This window comes from Myotis brandtii, unplaced genomic scaffold, assembly GCF_000412655.1.
Source record: "Myotis brandtii unplaced genomic scaffold, ASM41265v1 scaffold144, whole genome shotgun sequence".
NCBI lineage: Eukaryota > Metazoa > Chordata > Mammalia > Chiroptera > Vespertilionidae > Myotis > Myotis brandtii.
The window spans coordinates 373,437-390,871 of NW_005355159.1; the positions used below are offsets into that span (position 1 = coordinate 373,437).

At 51.4% G+C, this 17,435-nt stretch overlaps 1 protein-coding gene across 1 annotated transcript in view; it reads left to right on the forward strand.

Annotated features, from left to right (window-relative positions):
• IGDCC3 (immunoglobulin superfamily, DCC subclass, member 3) overlaps nt 1–17,435 on the forward strand; it is a 44,671-nt gene that overhangs the window by 21,112 nt on the left and 6,124 nt on the right. Inside the window, exons 4-7 of the mRNA XM_005861125.2 lie at nt 14,242–14,386; nt 14,725–14,855; nt 15,291–15,428; nt 17,003–17,161. Of these exons, the coding sequence (XP_005861187.1) occupies nt 14,242–14,386; nt 14,725–14,855; nt 15,291–15,428; nt 17,003–17,161 (573 nt within the window). The remainder of the gene's footprint in view (nt 1–14,241; nt 14,387–14,724; nt 14,856–15,290; nt 15,429–17,002; nt 17,162–17,435) is intronic.

Below are 17,435 nucleotides of genomic sequence, written 5' to 3' on the forward strand. Positions count from 1 at the left end.
ATGGATTCCTGAGCACTACACCAGATCCAGGGGTCTGACCCTCTGGCAGTGGAGACCAGAAATCTGCACTGTCACCCATCCCCCCTCCCCCTCCCCCCCCAGGTTATCTGATGCACAGCCACGTTTTCTGATGGGGGAGCCTAGTCCAACTCATTACTGAAGAAGTTGAGACCCAGGTAGAGAAGAAACTTACCCAAGGGCAGACATTGAATTGTGGCAGGGTAGAGTGGAAGCGAAGATGATGGAGAATGCACCCCCCCACCCCCAGACCATGTGACCCATTAAGGTCAGCACTCAGGAAACAGTTTATGAGGACTTACTATTTACCTTATTGTTTATTTGTTCTAGGTACTGGAGGGTAGAAAGATACATTTGACTCCTCTGCCCCTAAGGGACTTATAGACTTGTAGGAGGGTTGATGTATGAACAACTGACTCTAATACAGTCGGATAAGGGCTAGGGAAGAAGCACAAGACAACATATTTGAGGCAAGAATTAACTCTGCCGCCTCTGGAGGATGTGGAGGATGAAGGTGCTCATAGAGAAAGAAGCAAAAGAGCTCCAGGCAGAGGGGGCAGCAGAAGAAATATAAGCATGAACATCTAGGATGTGTCCCAGAAGGCAAACTTGTCTCACATGGTCAGAGTACAAATGACATGAAGACAGTTAGCTGGCCCTGGCCCTTATGGCTTAGTTGGTTGAGTGTCCTCTCATGCACCAAAGGGTCGCTGGTTCCTTTCCCGGTCAGGGCACATGCCCAAGTTTTGAGTTCATCCCTGGTTGAGGTGCATGCTGGTGATGTTTCTCTCTCCCTCTCCCTTCCTCTCTCTCTAAAAATCAATCAAAACATATATATATTTTAAAAGACAGAATTTGCTGGCATTTGAGGCTGGAAAGATGAAACAGAATTTAATAACAAAGACCTTGAATGCCATTCAAAGGAACGTACGTTGATTCAAGGAATGAAGAACCACCAGAGATGTTTAATGATCACATTGGGTATTCAGGAAGACAGTTATGGATTCAGGATGGAGGAAGAAGGTTGGAAAGAGGACTACAAGTGGGAAGGCTGGAAGGCGGCAGCTATTACAGAAAACAGAGTGATATGAGCCTAAGCCAAGGCAATGGGATGGGAAAGGGAGGGTAGACTGGGATTTGGTGACCAAGTTAGCTGCTGTGGGAGAGAAGGAGAGGATGGGGCAGTGACTCCTTGAGACTCCGTGATCCTCGAGTGGAATGTAGGCCTCCGTCTCCCCCAAAACAGATAGGGCTTATTCTGGAGTGTTGTTGGGCTAGAAGACCTTCAGGCCTTAATCTATTGTGGTTTGGTGTTGAGCCACCAGAGATTCTGTAGAACTATGAGATATAAGTACAGCATCAGATTAGGTTCGAGAATAAGAAAGGGTCCTTTCATGGATGGAGAGGGACCATTTTACTCAGTGTCATCTTAGAATCCCTTTTTTAAAAAAATTATTGATTGATTTTAGAGAGAGGGAAGCATTAACCACTTGTTTATGCATTCATTGGTTGATTCTTGTACGTGCCCTGACCAGCGATTGAACGTGCATGCTCTAACCTATCGGGAGGATGCTCTAACCAATTGAGCCATCCAGCCAGGGCCAGAATCTTAATATTGGTATGGAACTCAAAGATTATTTTGTCTATTCTGCCCCACTCCCATTTTACAGATGAGAAAACCAAGATTAGAATTGAAAGGTCACATAGGAGTCTGTGACAGCCAGGCACGATCCCAGGTTGTGTCTCCACTAACTAACTCCTACTATATTAGTCCCTACAAATCCTAATATATGGCTCTGGAAATTTGGGGGAAGTATCTGTTTTTGTTGAATAGACCTCATGGTCATGTGAAAGCAATTTACTTAATAGCTCCAGCCTGGGCCCCCTAACCAGACGCTCTTCCGGGAGGTGAGGGAGATCCGGTGTCCCGACCAGAAGGACGGAAGTTAAGGATGTTGTGGGCCTGGGCAGGTTTACATAAGGAAGATTGGTGACCCTGACATGGGCGGAGACATGCAGGCTGTGGAGAGGGGCTTTGCTGGGTCTGGACATTTTCAAGTCTAAGGCAGAGAGTGATTCCTAAGTCAACTCCCAGCCCCAACCCTGTACCCTTGGCTGGCGCTTGGAAGCAGATGTGTCTCAAAGGATGCAACTGGATGAGACTTTATAACTTGTCCAAGTAAACACCCCCATTTTACAGAGGAGGAAACAGAGGCCCAGAGAGGGGCTTTGGCTTTATCAAAATCACACATCCAGATTTGCAACAACATGAATGACCTTGAGAGTATTATGCTAGTGAAATAAGACAGACAAATTCTGTTCACTTATATGTGGAATCTAAAAACAAAAAAAAAAGCTCATAGAGTCCTGGGGATGTAATGTACAGTAAGACAACTATAGTTAATAATACTGTAATGCACCCTAGCCGGTTTGGCTCAGTGGATAAAGCATCAGCCTGTGACTGAAGGGTCCCGGGTTCGATTCCGGTCAGGGGCACATGCCTGGGTTGTGGGCTCAATCTCCAGTGTAGGGCGTGCAGAGGGCAGCTGATCAGTGGTTCTCTCTCATCATTGATGTTTCTATCTCTCTCTCTCCCTCTCCTTTCCTCTCTGAAATCAATAAAAATATGCAAAAAAATTTTGAAAAAAAAATACTGTAATGCATTTTTCAAAAATCCTCACCCGAGGCTATGTTTTTATTAATTAATTTATTTAAAAAATTTTTGAGAGAGAGGGAGGGAGAGAGAGAGAGAGAAAGGGAGAAAGAGAAAGGAAACATTGATGTGAGAGAGAAACATCAATCGGTTGCCTCTGTACATACCCTGATTGGGGATCAAACCCGAAACCTAGGTATGTGTTCTGATGACAATGCAATCAACTCAGCCACTCAGTAGGAGCTGTAATGCATTTTTTTTAAAAGGTATTTTTATTGATTTCAGAGAGGAAGAGAGAGAGATAGAAACATCAATGATGAGAGAGAATCATTGATCAGCTGCATCCTGCACGCCCCCTACTGGGGATTAAGCCTGCAACCTGTAATGCACTTTTGAACGTTGCTAAGAGAATAGATCTTTAAAATTCTCATTATAAGAAAAAAAATTCAGTAACTGTATATGGTGATGGATGTTTAGACATTAGGTGATTATTTCACAGTATATACAAATATTGAATCATTATATTGTACACCTGAAACTAACACAATGTATGCCAGTTACACCTCAATTTAAAAGTAAAAATAAATTTGAAAATAAATCACATCCACTTATTAAAAGGACTAAATTAGTCTCACTGGGTACCCCTCCCTTTAACATTTCCACTGCCTCCTCCCCCATCTCACCCCACAGAAGCCGCTGGCATTTCACAATTCTTTACTCTCCCTGCCAAAACCAGGAAAATAAGTTGCTCCTCTATTTTATTTTATTTTATTTTTTAAATATATTTTTTATTGATTTTTTACAGAGTAAGGGAGAGGGATAGAGACTTAGAAACATCGATGAGAGAGAAGCATCGATCAGCTGCCTCCTGCACACCCCCTACTGGGGATGTGCCTGCAACCAAGGTACATGCCCTTGACCGGAATCAAACCTGGGACTCTTCAGTCCCCAGGCTGACGCTCTATCCACTGAGCCAAACTGGCTAGGGCAAAGGTAATTAGAAAGACTATCCTAGAGTACATACCCTTGACCAGAATCGAACCTGGGACCCTTGAGTCCGCAGGCCGACACTCCACTGAGCCAAAGCACTCAGGGCCCTCCTCTATTTTATAAGGCCCCAGCAGGTGACAGGAGTAGCCCTGCAGCTCGGACTTCCTGGATTGCCAAGTTGGAAGTGCTCAGTGAAGAGCTACCCTGGGATAATCATCTTGGATGTTTATTCACCTGTGTTAATAGAACTTAGGAAACATGAGTTGATAACACCACCGTATCATGGTGCTTATCTGCATTAGTTACAATCTATGAAACCTACCCCAAACTCTGGGGGAGTTCAATTAAAGTGAAACCTGCTGTGTTATGGGTGCCCGATGTGAGTAGGCATGGTGCTTATAAGGGTCTGGGATGTTGTGTGCCTCCATGTTTTTCAGTTTGAATTGAATGTCCTTAGATTTCATCTGTGATGTTTGAGCAGTATTTGAATGTGTCTCTCCCATTCCTCAGGGCAGCTGTGGTGCAGGGGGGAAACGCTGGATTTGGTGTTAGAGCACTCTAACGCCTTAACACCCTTAGCTAGCTGTTTGTCCGTGGGCAAGTTACTTAACCTCTCTGAGCCTCCAAAAGGCTAGTAATCCCTATTTCTCAGAATTATACTGAGTAATATCTCATCTTTAACCATCACTGGTCTCTGCAGGTCTGGTTTTTAGGGCCATATTACTGTGATGGGCTCTAAGACGCTGACCTTGGTGCTGTCACCCTTCTGACATTTCGTAGGAGCCTGGGTGGGCACATCTAAGGACAAGGCTTGTGGGATGGCGGGAACTTGCTCCTGGGGTGCCGGAACATCCTTTCCAACACATCAGCGGTCAGTAAGCATCTGTTGAATGAATGCTTAGAGTCAGCCCAGTGAGTGTGCTGTGTAAATAGGACAGATGACTATATTTCCCAAACCAAAAACCAGGACACATCCTCTGACTCATTGTCTAGTACATGGGATAAAAACAAATATTTGAAATTGGGACTGCTTTGGCAAACCTATCCGTGGGGTAGGTAGGGCAGTCACATGGGGTCGGTGTGCTTCTCTCCCTTTCCCCCTCCCAGAGTGTGTCAGAGGCCGCCATGGAAAGCCGTGGAGCACACCCACCCACTGACACATCCAATCTGTCGCTTAGGATAGGTTCCCAAGCCTATGTCCCACAGCACGCACTCCCCCAGGCACACTTCACACACTCCACTGAAGGCTGGAGGGTGCAGAGGGAGGAGCTCATGGCTTGATCTGGAGGAAGAACAGGAGCCTCGTCCGAATTGTGGGCTGAGTAATTAAAAGTAGGGCTTTGAGAGGTTTTATTTTCCTTGGGTTGTAAAAGCCAAACCCAGGGGCTGCAGAGAGCCCCAAATTGCCGCCCCTGCAGCCGTGCATTGGGCCTTACAGTCCGTTGGAATCAAAGATCAGGCCATAAAGGTCCGGTGCTCACCATTCTGCAGCTGGATACAGGGACTTTCCCAAGCTGAGGCCAGCTCCCCACTGCCTCCCACCTCTCCCCCATCCAGGCCCCCATTTGTCAGAGGTGGCTGCTGGGAGGGAGGGCAGAGACGTGGATTTATGGCTGCTGACTTGAAAGACAAAGTTGCCTTTTGTGTTAGAATTGGGGCGGGGGTGGGGGGGACTGGTGAGCTGGTGGTAGAGTGGGAGGTTGGCAGGGAGGGGCTGGGGTTCAGGGGCCCAAGGCAGGGGGTGAGGGGCTTGAGGAGGCTAAGGATACAGACAAAGGGATCCAGAGGCTTCTCAGAGCAGGGTCACCAGGCACAGGCCCAGATGAATCAATCACCCCCTGCTGAAGCTGAGCAGGGCCTCTGAGCCATCAAAGTCCTCTGGGGCTGTTCGTAAGTGCCAGGCACCGTTCACCCACATACATACAACACCCCTTCCCTACACACACCCCTTCCTCCTCAAAACATACTCTGGATTCAGAACCTTAATTCAACTCTCAGACTCCCCTTTGGAAGCCCAGGGAAGAAATACAGGTCTTCTAAGTTCATACTTTCCCTCTCCCACATGACTACAGCCAATCAGGGTGGACATTCTTCACTTACAGAACAAAAGTCAGGGCAAGGTGAGGACCCAGGTGATGGGGAGACAGGGACAGAGTGTTGGGGAGAGTGATCCTGGGCTAGAGAACCCTAAGAACAAGAACCATACCCCACTAGGGACTGTGGGAAAGTCACCAGCCTCCCCAGGACTCAGGTTTCTCTGACCTTGTCTCCCTCCTTCCCATACACATTTAGAAATAGGGCATTTATTTATAAGTGCTTTGAGGAGTTTAAAGAGCGTGTGAGGTGGGCCTTGGCTGGCCTCCCTGCCCTCTAAGGGCCACTCTGCCCAGCTTCACCCTGCCAGTGGCTCTGCCTGGTGGGTCTGGGTGGAGGCCAGGGTAGTCATCGGGTGCCTGAGTTCAGCAGGTGCTTTAACTACACCTCGGAGAGCCACATCCATCCCCCGGAATGAGCCTGGCCAATAAAGGCATGAGTTTATGGGCTTCATAAACATTTTACTAGAGAAATCAAGGCCTCAATTACCCAATGGCCTCTTCCAACTGACAGCTCGGTCTATTGGGGCCTCTATGAAGCCCCCAGGCAGAAGTGAGATAGAAGAAGCCAAGCTCTGCTTTCTACCCAGCTGCCCCCCTCTGCCTCCCACTGACCCCTTCACCATTCAGATCTTGCAGATTCTGACTTTACTCACAACTCCAGAGGGTGGAGGATCCGCACTAACTCTGTGAGCCTTAGTCTTTCCGAGGGAAGATGGCAGCTCTGCCCTTACCCCCAACCCCCAGTCGTACCCTCTCATAACCCCTCGGTTCCCATTTAACTCAAGATCCTACTATTTTCCCTCAGTAATAGCTAGCAAGTATTTACTATTTTCCAAGGACTGTGCTAAGCACTTTACAAATACATCTCATTGAATCTCCCCAGTGCTGCAGGTCTGGCAACATGAGCTGTTATCATCCCTACTTATAAGTGAGAAAATAGAGGTTCTGGGAGGTTAACTTGCCCACGATCACACAGCTGATAGTGGCACTGTTGAGTTTTGAACCCAGTACCGTATAATTCCAGAGCCTGTCCCATTAACCTCTGCACTGTAACACTACCTCCAAAAGCTCTTAGCGAGTATTTCCCCACTAGGAGCCAAAACCTTGCCCCGTGAATGCTTGTGCCACGCGGTGGGACGGCCCTGGGGTGCTGATCAGATGTGGGCCTGTCAGGGTCTCTGAGTCCGTGTGGACGGAGCTGTAGGGCAGGGCCAGGCTAGGATGATGATGGAGAGGAAAGGGGGCTCTCTGGTAGGACAGCAAGAGAGAAGGCAGCCGGGGGTCTGAGACCTGGGCTGGGGTCTGGACTAGCACTGTCCAATCAACTTTTCCGTGATGATGGAAATATGCTCTTCGTGCTGTTCCATAATGTAGCTAGGAGCCACTTACAGCTATTGCTTGAAATGTGGCTAGTGAGTCGGAGAAACCGAATTTTAAATTTTCTTTTAAGTTTTAATTTAAGTGGTCACATGTGGCTAGTGGCCACCGTATTTGTTCAGCACAGGGATGTTCTCCACTGCTGATGGCTGAAATCTGCTCAAAGTCCTTTGGTGACATAAGGTCATGTGGGCACATCCCCCCAGGGCTCTGGCCACCTCCAGATGCCACATTCATTGAAAGGGGGCCTTGCCCGCACAAAGCTTGGCTAGTGCTTCCCTTGGCTGAAGGCACCTGAACATCATTTCACAACACAAGTGGCTGAAGGATTTAAGGGTGTTTTACCTCAGAAGCTGTTTCTCAGAGGACGAAATTGTTTGTGTCTTCTAGAACAGTCCTGTTTAGTGGAATTATAATATGAGCCACCATAGGTAAGTTAAAATTTTCCAGTAGTCACATTTACAAAGGTTTTAAAAAACACTCAATAGCCCTGGCGGTTTGGCTAAGTGGATAGAGCATTAGCCTGCAGATTGAAGGGTACCTGGTTCGATTCCAGTCAAGGGCACATGCCCGGGTTGCGAGCTTGATCCCCAGAAGGCGGTGTACAGGAGGTAGCCAATCAATGATTCTCTCTCATCATTGATGTTTCTATCTTTCTCTCCCTCTCCCTTCCTCTCTGAAATCAATAAAAATATATTAAAAACAAAACATGATGAAGTTAATTTTTTGTTGTTGTTGTTTATCCTCACCCAAGGATATTTTTTCCATTGATTTTTAGAGAGAGGGGAAAGGAAGGGGGGGGGGGAGAGAAAGAGAGACATGTGAGAGAGACACATCAATTGGTTGCCTCCCGAGCATGCCCCAAGGTACGTGCCCTTGACCAGAATGGAACCCACGACCCTTCAGTCCGATGCTCTAACCCCTGAGCAAACCGGCTAGGGCAAGTTAATTTTAATAGTAAATTTTATTTTACTTAATATATCCAAAATATTATAATTCCATATATAATCATTATTTTTAACTATTAATAATATTTTTAGACTTTGGACTGTCTTTTTCTCTCTCTTTTATTGTGTGTGTGCCTTGACCAGGAATCGGACCTGGACCTCTTGGTGCATGGGAAGATGTTCAACCAACCGAGCCACACTGGCCATGGCCACTTTTGGACTGTCTTTAAAACTTTAAATATTATCTCAACTTTTGCCTGGCCACTGTGGCTCAGTGGTTGAGCATCAACCCATGAACCAAGAAGTCACTAGTTCGATTCCCAGTCAGAGCATGTGCCGGGTTACAGGCTTGACCCCCAGTAGGGGGCGTGCAGGAGACAGCCAATCTTTGATGTTTCTCTCATCGATGTTTCTATCTCTCTACCCTTCTCTCTCTAAAAGAAATCAATAAAAACATATTTTTAAAAATAAAATTTTATTTCAACTTCTAATCAATATTTTAGGTTGTTGATTATTATCAATTAAAATTTTTATTTTTCCCAATTTTTTATTCTGATAAAATACACAAAATGTAAAAGTTACTATCTTAACCAGCTTTAAGTATACAGTTCAGTGGCATTAAATACTTTCATATTGTTGTGAAAACCATCACCACCATCCACTCTAGAACAATTAAACAATAACTCCTTTTTTCCCTCTCCCCAGCCCCTGGCAACCATCATTCTACTTTCTGTCTCTATGAATTTGACTACTCTAGGTACCTCATATAAGTGGAATCATTCAGTATTTGTCTTTTGGGGACTGGCTTATTTCACTTAGCAAAATGTCCTCAAAGTTCATTCATGTTGTAAGCATATGTCAGAATTTCCTTCCTTCTTAAGGCTGAACAATATTCCATTGTATGCATATACCACATTTTGTTTATCCATCCATCCATTCATTGATGAACACTTGGGTTGCTTCCATGCATTAGCTATCATGAGTAATTCTGCTGTGAACACGGGTGTAAAAATATCTCTGAGACCCAGAGATATTTTTACACCCATGTTCATAGCAGAAGTGGAATTGCAGGGTTTTGTGGTAATTCTATGGAAATTATTTTTTTTAGGAACCACCGTACTGTTCTCCATAGTGGCTCTACCATTTTACATTCCCACCAACAGTACACAAGGGTTCCAGTTTTTCCACATGCGTGCCAGCACGTATCTTCTGTTGTTGTTTGTGGTGGGTTTTGTTTTGTTTGGGTTTTGGTTTTTGATAGTAGCCATCCTAATGAGAGTGAGGTGGTATCTCATTATGGTTTTGATTTGCTTTTCCCTAATGCTTAATGTCATTTTATTTTATACTAAGTCTTATTTTATACTAAGAAATCCAGTGTGTATTTTACACTTACAGCCATCTCAGTTTGGACTGGCCACATTTCTTAAGGCCACAGTGCTTAATAGCTAGCTACTATATTAGAAAAGTGATTCTAGAGGGGAAAGTTGGGGGCAGTGGGAAGAAACATCTGGGATTCGGGCATGTTCCTAGTATAAGGAGAAATGTTACGGTCACCCAAGCTGCCTGAGCAGGGGCTGGGCATCCAGGAGGCTCCGCATCCCTGGTGCTTGGCAGGGATAAATACAAGGAGGGGGTTGGCCTCGATGGCCTTTGGAAGAGTCTGTAGTCCGGGTTGCTCCTCTTGAATGACCGTATGAGTGGAGGCCGTCTGTGCCTCAGACCCCCAGTGGCATCGGCTTTTGTAAAAGCTGTTTTGAACTCTCCATCCCAGCATGCCCATTGATCTTTTTGTCATCACACACCGGATAAGAGCCCGGCTGTAGCCAAAGGGTGGGAAGTTGGACTTGGGGGAGCTGCCAGCTTCCTTCCCAGCACTCTGCCTCGACCCTTCGCTGCCCCCCAGCGTCCCCCTGGAGCCTGTCTAATCAGATCCAGGCCTGACCTCTCCAGAGGTCCTGGACCAGGAGGAAAGCCTCCCCTCCCCTCTCTGAGCTGCTCTCGATCTGGCTCTCAGGAGACCCCTCCCCTTGGGGTGATTTATAGAGGTGTCCAGGAGTCGTTTCCTGCCTGTTTCTGCTCTCGTCCAGCTCGGTGGATTGCTGGGCTCACTCTCTGCCCTTGCTTTCCCAGTGGCCTGGCTGTACCCAAGGTCAGGGTAGAGAGGGGCTAGGAGATTCCTTCCCAGACTGCATGGGGACAAAGGTGTTTCTTCTTCCTTTCTCCACACCTGCTCCTGGGCAGGCCTTTGCTTACCCCTTCGCTCTCTCTGGCCCTCACACTGGAAGGGCCTCCCAGCCACTGCGCACTACTTCCTCTCATCACCCAGCTTGAGTGAGGGACCGAAGACTGTGCCTCCCTGACTGAGATGTCAGCAGGAGGAGAACACATCAACAGCCACAAGCCACAGTACCACCTTCATGTCCACCAGCCACAAACACAATACCACCAACGCCGCCACAGATAGTGTCTGTAACCTGTGTGTACCGCACAGTGGCCGCCAGGGTGACTTGTCCAGGGCTCAGGGTGCTCAGAGGCCTGACCCTTAGCCTCACATACCCATGCTCGCCCAAGGACCCTCTCCCCTGAGAGGCACGAGGCACAGCTTCCCCTGGTTCTGTCCTGCTGCTACAAGCCGGGGGTGGGGTTGGGGGTGGGGTGGGATTTGTAGACCAAACATATCCCTCTCCGAGAGACTGGAGAAAGCCTAAATGGCCCCAAGAAACTCTCTTCCCTTACTTCCTAAAGATAAAAATGCTGTTACCTCTGAATTAGGAGTGAGTAGAAGATTCCAGGAGTATAGACCAAGGACTGCTTGTTTGTTTGTTTGTTTATTTATTTATGTTAAGATATTTTTTATATTGATTTTTAGAGAGACAGGAAGGAAGAGGGAGAGAGAAAGAGAAATATCGATCAGCTGCCTCCTACATGCCCCCTACCAGGGATCTAGTCTGAAACCCTGACATGTGCCCTGACTGGGAATTGAACCAGCAACCTTTCAGTGCACAGGGTGATGCCCAACCAATTGAGCCACGCCGATCAGGGCTACCGAGGCCTGTTTATGACGGCGGCAGGAGTCAGAGCTGGAAGGGCCCTACAGGGTGCCTGTTCACCTCTTCATCTGCAGAGGAGAGGACTGGCACTCTGACATGGCCTGCCCGTGCGCTTACTGCAATCCCCTGGACATCCAAGGGATATGCAGGACTGATCAAGGGATTGGGGAGGGGATGAGGAAGGGGATATAGAGGCCCACACCTGCCATTGCACCCACATCTGTGTAGCCAGCTGGGCTCTAAGGGAAGGGACCGAGGGACCATCTCTGGGGCTCTTAATCCTCCCTGCACCTTGCAACACGGTGCCAACTCCCAACCAGTGAGAGCAGGCTGGTCCAACCTGCAGTCCATTCTAGAGTTACCTGCTCTTGGAGAGTGAAAAACTAGCTGGAGAACTAAAGGCCCAAGGCCTGGCACTGCTGATTCTGATTCTGGTCTGGTAGAGGCACCAACTGGGTCTGGGCCTCAGTTCCCCTTCGTAAAATGAAGGGGTTGACTTTACTGCTGTTAATCCTCACCTGAAGATACGTTTCCATGGATTTTTTAGAGAGAGTGGAAGGGAGAGGAGAACAGAGAGAAACATCGATGTGAGAGAGAGACATCAATGGGTTGCCTCCCACACATGCCCCGACCAGGGCCAGGTTGACCCTGCAACCAAGGTATGTGCCCTCTGACCGGAATTGAACCCAGGACCCTCCAGTCCACAGGCCGATGCTCTATCCACTGAGCCGAAGCATTTTTCGAGGAAAGCTACCCTTCAAATGAAATGTTTGGCAGAACTGCAATTGAGTAAAGTGGATAGAGAGGCACAGCAAGGTGCTGCTGTCTGGTGGAAGGAAAGGGTGGGGCTCTGAGTGGGGAGGGGGCGCAGCTGCGCCCAAGGGGACCCTTGGGAGTCCTGCTGTACCTGCGTGAAGAGGAGCACTGGCTCCGTGCCTACCAACTGCCCTGTGTCCTCTCCAGCATCACCTTCAGCCCATGCTACTGTCATTGTTTAGTTTTGGGGGAGAAGGAGGGGCTAGAAGGTAGAGGCTAGACTTTCTCCATCCCCAGCGCCCTGATAAAGAAGCAGCCCTACCCTTTGTATCTCTCCTCAGGCCAGTTCCTAGCTCTAGGCACCTCCAGGGAGCCCAGAATCAGGGCTAGAAACACAAAAGGATTCAGTTCCTTAATGAGGAGGCATCTGTAGTCAGCAGAGCCATTAGTCTCCGCCCCTGGACCCTGGGGGTCTGTGAGCTCCTCTCCAGCTGGAGTGAGGAGGGGGCAGGCAGCTCCCCAGCTCCCGAATGAGCAGGGCTCAGGGGCAGAGGCCCCAGACCCAGGCACCTGGGGGCCCTCTCCACTCCCCAGGCCTGTTTCTAGCCATGCCTTCCTGGATGGAGGTTGAAAGGCAGAGAAGCCTGGAGGCAGCAGAGGGGCCCCAGCAGTGCCTTGCCCCCTTCTCTCCCCTCTCCCCTCTCCTCCCGCCCCCGCCAGCCCCTGGGCTGACCTGCAGGCCCTTGGCCAAGCACAGCCTTTGGCCTGAGACAGGGCAGGCTGACCTCTGGGTGCTCCCTAGGGAATTCTCTCGAAAGCCTGATGGGGACACCAGCTGGGGCACTTGCCCCCACCTCCTGCTCTGAGGGCCCCAAGGTGCTGTTTGTATGGGCTTTACCTTCAAGGGGACACATGTGATTGATTACCAGAATCACACACTGGCCACAGGAGCCAAGGGCTACAAACCGCCATTCACATCCAGCTGTGGACACTCGGTCCACATACACGGCGGGGGTAGCCACACCCTCCTGGCAAACATAGATCTGCACACATGTGTGGGGAGGAGGCACTCACACCCATCAGCCGTGTTCTCTGGAGGCCCTGGAAAAGGAGGAGGCAGGGCAGGGGATTTTTATGCATGTTTATATTTAATGAACCACATGCAAATGAGATGGAGAACACGCCACAAAAGAATCAGCAGCCCCCAGAGGCTCTGGGAAGAAGGGCACAAAGGCTACGCCTTTCTGGGCTGCCTTGGAGTCCAGAACAGGCCTGTGGTGGAGGGGGCCGGAGACAGGGTGTGCCCACCCACACCCGGGAGCCAGGACCAGCTCCAGCACCCCTGCTGCTGTGGGGGGAGGGGTCCTTCTGGGAGGGGACGACTGTCCCAGTTGATGGAGTGCTGGAGGGGAGGTGCTGCCTGCCTGGACAGATGGTGAGCTGCCTTCCCGCACTTGAAGCAAAGTGGATTTTAATGAAATCACAGCCCTGGTGCTGAAGCTGGGAACCCGAGAGGGAGGGGCCCCTTTTCTGGGCTTTATAGGGTGAAGTTTGGGGCTGGATGGGAATGAGGGTGGGTGGGAACACTTAACCAGCTGAAAGTGGGGTGGGGGTATGCCACAGCCCCCACTGTACCAGCCACTGCAGACCAGGGTTCAAGCAGTTAGTTCAGATTCTCAAAAGGTGGGGAAGGAGTCCCTGAATATGTATGACGCATTGAAATGTAGATTGGTAGGTCTGACAGTCTTCTGAGAGGCTTGTCACCTTGGATGGATATACCACCCCCTTGGGGTACATCTAGAAGCTACAGAAGAACAGGGACGGGGTGATAAGGAAGGGCAAAGAATGCTGCTGGTGTCTGTAACCAGGGTTTAATGACAGGTGGCCCTGCTGGGCAGCACTGAACTGCCTGCTTCCCGTCTCTGGGCCTCAGTTTCCTGTTCTGTAAAACATGCAGCACATTTAGACCTTGCTAAGGGGGGAGGGAGGGTATAAAACTGAATCAGAAAGCAAGGGAAACGTAGGCAGCAGGACGGGAGCAGGGCTCTGAGGGTCAGCAGCCCAAGACTTCCTGGTGAGAGGTTTGTCATCCAAGAATTTGTCCAGACCTTTCTCGAAGTGGGCCAGCCCGGCCTGTACGGCCCCTTGGGAAGGTGTTTCCCACGGTGGGAGGCAGGTAAGTGCGGCTGTGTCCCCGAGCTGCGGATGCCCTGTGTCTGCCAGTTCCAGGAGCACCCCTGCCTCAGGGTGGGGTGAGCTCAGGGTTCCAGGACACGGGCCTGTGACCGCTCCCCTCCTTCCCTCTGCTCCCCAGCAGCGTGCCTCTCCCACACACGCCCCCTTTCTCTCACCAGCCATGTCGGACTTCCACGTGCACCCCCAGGCCGTCGCAGGCGAGGAGGGCGGCGTGGCCCGCTTCCAGTGCCAAATCCACGGGCTTCCCAAACCCCTGATCATGTGGGAGAAGAACAGAGTCCCCATCGATACGGACAACGAGAGGTGAGCCACACGTGGGGGATGCTGGAGGGAGGACAGACAGGTGGGCCCGGCCTGCCCACCTGCTCCAGGGGTGGGTTTCAGCAACTGCGTTGAGACTGAGTATCCCCGTGGCTTGCGGGCCCAGACTGGGTGCTCGCAGGTGTATCCATGAGACGGACTGTGTGCGATGGCGGTCAGGACTGGAATTGCAGGTGCATCGGCCTGTGTGAGTCTGTGAGGATGACGGTGACCTTGGGGCAGCTCCTGGGCGCCGGGCTGCGTCTGTGATGCTCAGGGTCCCTGTGGCCGGCGGGGCCAGGGGCTGTGCTGGCGGTCAGCTGTGTCCCCCTCCCCAACAGGTACACATTGCTGCCCAAGGGCGTCCTGCAGATTACAGGACTTCGGGCTGAGGACAGCGGTGTCTTCCATTGCGTGGCCTCGAACATTGCCAGCGTCCGGGTCAGCCACGGGGCCAGGCTCACTGTGTCGGGTGAGGGTCCTTTGCCCTGTCTGGTTCTTCTCTCAACCAGCCGCCTCGCTTCTCCTCACTCTCAAATCAGTCCCCCTTCAGCTGCCCCCCGAGACTTGTCAGACAAGCGCCTACAGGGTACCTTCCAAGCCCCACGTTCTGTGCGCCTCGCGGTGAGAGCTCGGAAGGACTCGAAGGCCCGCTCCCTGGCGCAGCTCTACCTGGGGAAGCCCAGCTCTGCCTGTCCGGGGAGCTCTCCCCTTGCTAGAGGCCTGCAGGGCCAGGAGCAGAGAGATGGGTGTGAGCAACATCCTGGGGCCCCTGGCATCGCCTCTCTGCCCGCAGGACTGACCTCCGGGCTGGAATTTTCCTATCCCCATGTCCTGGGCGGCGGGTGGGGTGAGGAGGCAGGAAGGGGCCCGGCTAAAGTGAAGAGACGTGGCCTCTTCCTCCCAGGCGCCGGCTCCGGGGTCTACAAGGAGCCGACGATCCTCGTGGGGCCTGAGAACCTCACCCTGACCGTGCACCAGACTGCGGTGCTGGAGTGTGTCGCCACGGGCAACCCGCGCCCCATTGTGTCCTGGAGCCGCCTGGGTGAGCCTCCTCCAAAGCCCCTGCCTCTCCCACCCCGGTCCCACCCCCTGGGAGGGCCAGTCTCATCACCCAGCTCCTGGGGGACTTTGAATCCTGTTTGTTCTCCGTGGGGGTCCGGTCTCTGCGAGGCCCGGGACGGGGTGAGTTCCCTCTTCTTGGCAGTACCAGGGAGGTCCGCCTGCCCGCCGCATTCTCCCTCCCCCTGCACGGATGGCTTAGCTCCCTGGGTTACCTCGTCCCATCCCACGCCAGTCCCTCCTCCTGCTCCCATCACCCTCAGCACCGGGCCCTCCAGAGCCCTCCACAGCTCTCAGCACCCTGGTCTCTTTCCCCTCCTGCTCACCTCTGCCCTCTGCACCCTGGCCTTACACCCCAGCTAGGCACTCCCACACCCCTCACAATCTCAGCCAGTTGTCACACCCTCACTCTGGGCCCCCCCAGGCTCCAGCCTGGCCCCCTAAGTCCCCAGCCTAAATCCCTAGGCAGCTGAAGGAGAGAAATGAAAGGGTGCAGATGGGCCCACATTGTCTGAGCAGAAAGGTCACGGGGGAAGGAGAGGCTGGAGGGCCAGGGTGGGGTGGGCATTCACCAGGGGACTGCGCCACATTGTAGCAGCTGAGTGATCGGGGAAGGAGGGGGCAGCAGGCGGGATAATGGAGTAGATTTCACCACTTCAGGGTCTGAATGGAGAGCTGTCTCCTTGCATTCTGACTGTGCTAATCTGATCCTGGGTGGGGGGAGGGCTTGGTCCCTGGGAGAGACTAGAAAGAGTGGCCTCACCATTAGGAGGAGCCCGTAGGCAGCGCAATGACCATCTGGTCCAACATTTCCCAAGGCATGATCTGCAGAGGGAAAGAATAGCTTGGTGGTCTGACAAGTTTAGGAGACAGAGTTAACCAGGTCCTTCTGCTGCAGGACTTCTCAGAGCCTTTGTGTGAGTGGGCATTGTGACAGTCCAGGAATAGAATGGATATTTGACCTGGGAACTTTTTTCAAGAGAGACAAACCAGGCCCGGCCGGTGTGGTTCGGTGGTTGAGCATCGACCCATGAACCAGGAGGTCATGGTTCGATTGCTGGTCAGGGCACATGCCCAGATTGCGGGCTCCATCCCCAGTGTGGGGCGTGCAGGAGGCAGCCGATTTATGATTCTCATCATTGATGTTTTTATCTCTCCCTCTCCCTTCCTCTCTGAAATCAATAAAAATAGATAGATGGAGAGAGAGAGAGAGAGAGAGAGAGAGAGAGAGAGAGAGAGAGAGAGAAACCAGGCAGGGAAAGGTCCCATTCATTTAAACCCTTGATTTCCTACTTGAAAAGCTGAGAGGAAGGGACTTGCAGGTCACCATTGAGTGAGTGAGAATGCGCAACAGGACCCGGGTCTCTGCTGCTAGACGTGAGTTTTCTGTGTTGCTCCCTCCGCCTCCACGGTGCCGCCTGTGATGCTCAGGAGGGAAGGTGCCGAGTCAGAGACTGGGGCCCCTGGAGGGCTGGTGAATCTGCACAGTCCGGAATGTCCCCTCGTCCACACCCATCTCCCCGACCCTCCCTCACCTCCAATCCCCTTCCTCCCCAGATGGCCGACCCATTGGGGTGGAGGGCATCCAGGTTCTGGGCACAGGGAACCTCATCATCTCAGATGTGACCGTGCAGCACTCAGGCGTCTACGTCTGTGCGGCCAACAGGCCTGGCACCCGGGTGAGAAGAACAGCACAGGGCCGGCTGGTGGTGCAAGGTACCTCCCTCCCTCCCCACCCCTGCCCTCCTCCTGCCCTTTCCTTGCCTCATCAACGTCCCTGGCCCAAGCCCAGGACCCTAGACACCCAGGGTCTGCCACTCCCCTGTACTTGCTCTAACCCTCTCCCTGCCCCTCCCCAGACCCCCAGGCCAGGCCAGCAGGGCAGCGTCTCGTGTGTTGGGAATGGGAGGACATTCTTAGTCATGGGCCCCTGTGTGCCCCTTCCAGGTGCCAGCAAGCTCCCCCAGTCATTTCTATTTTATAATCTCAG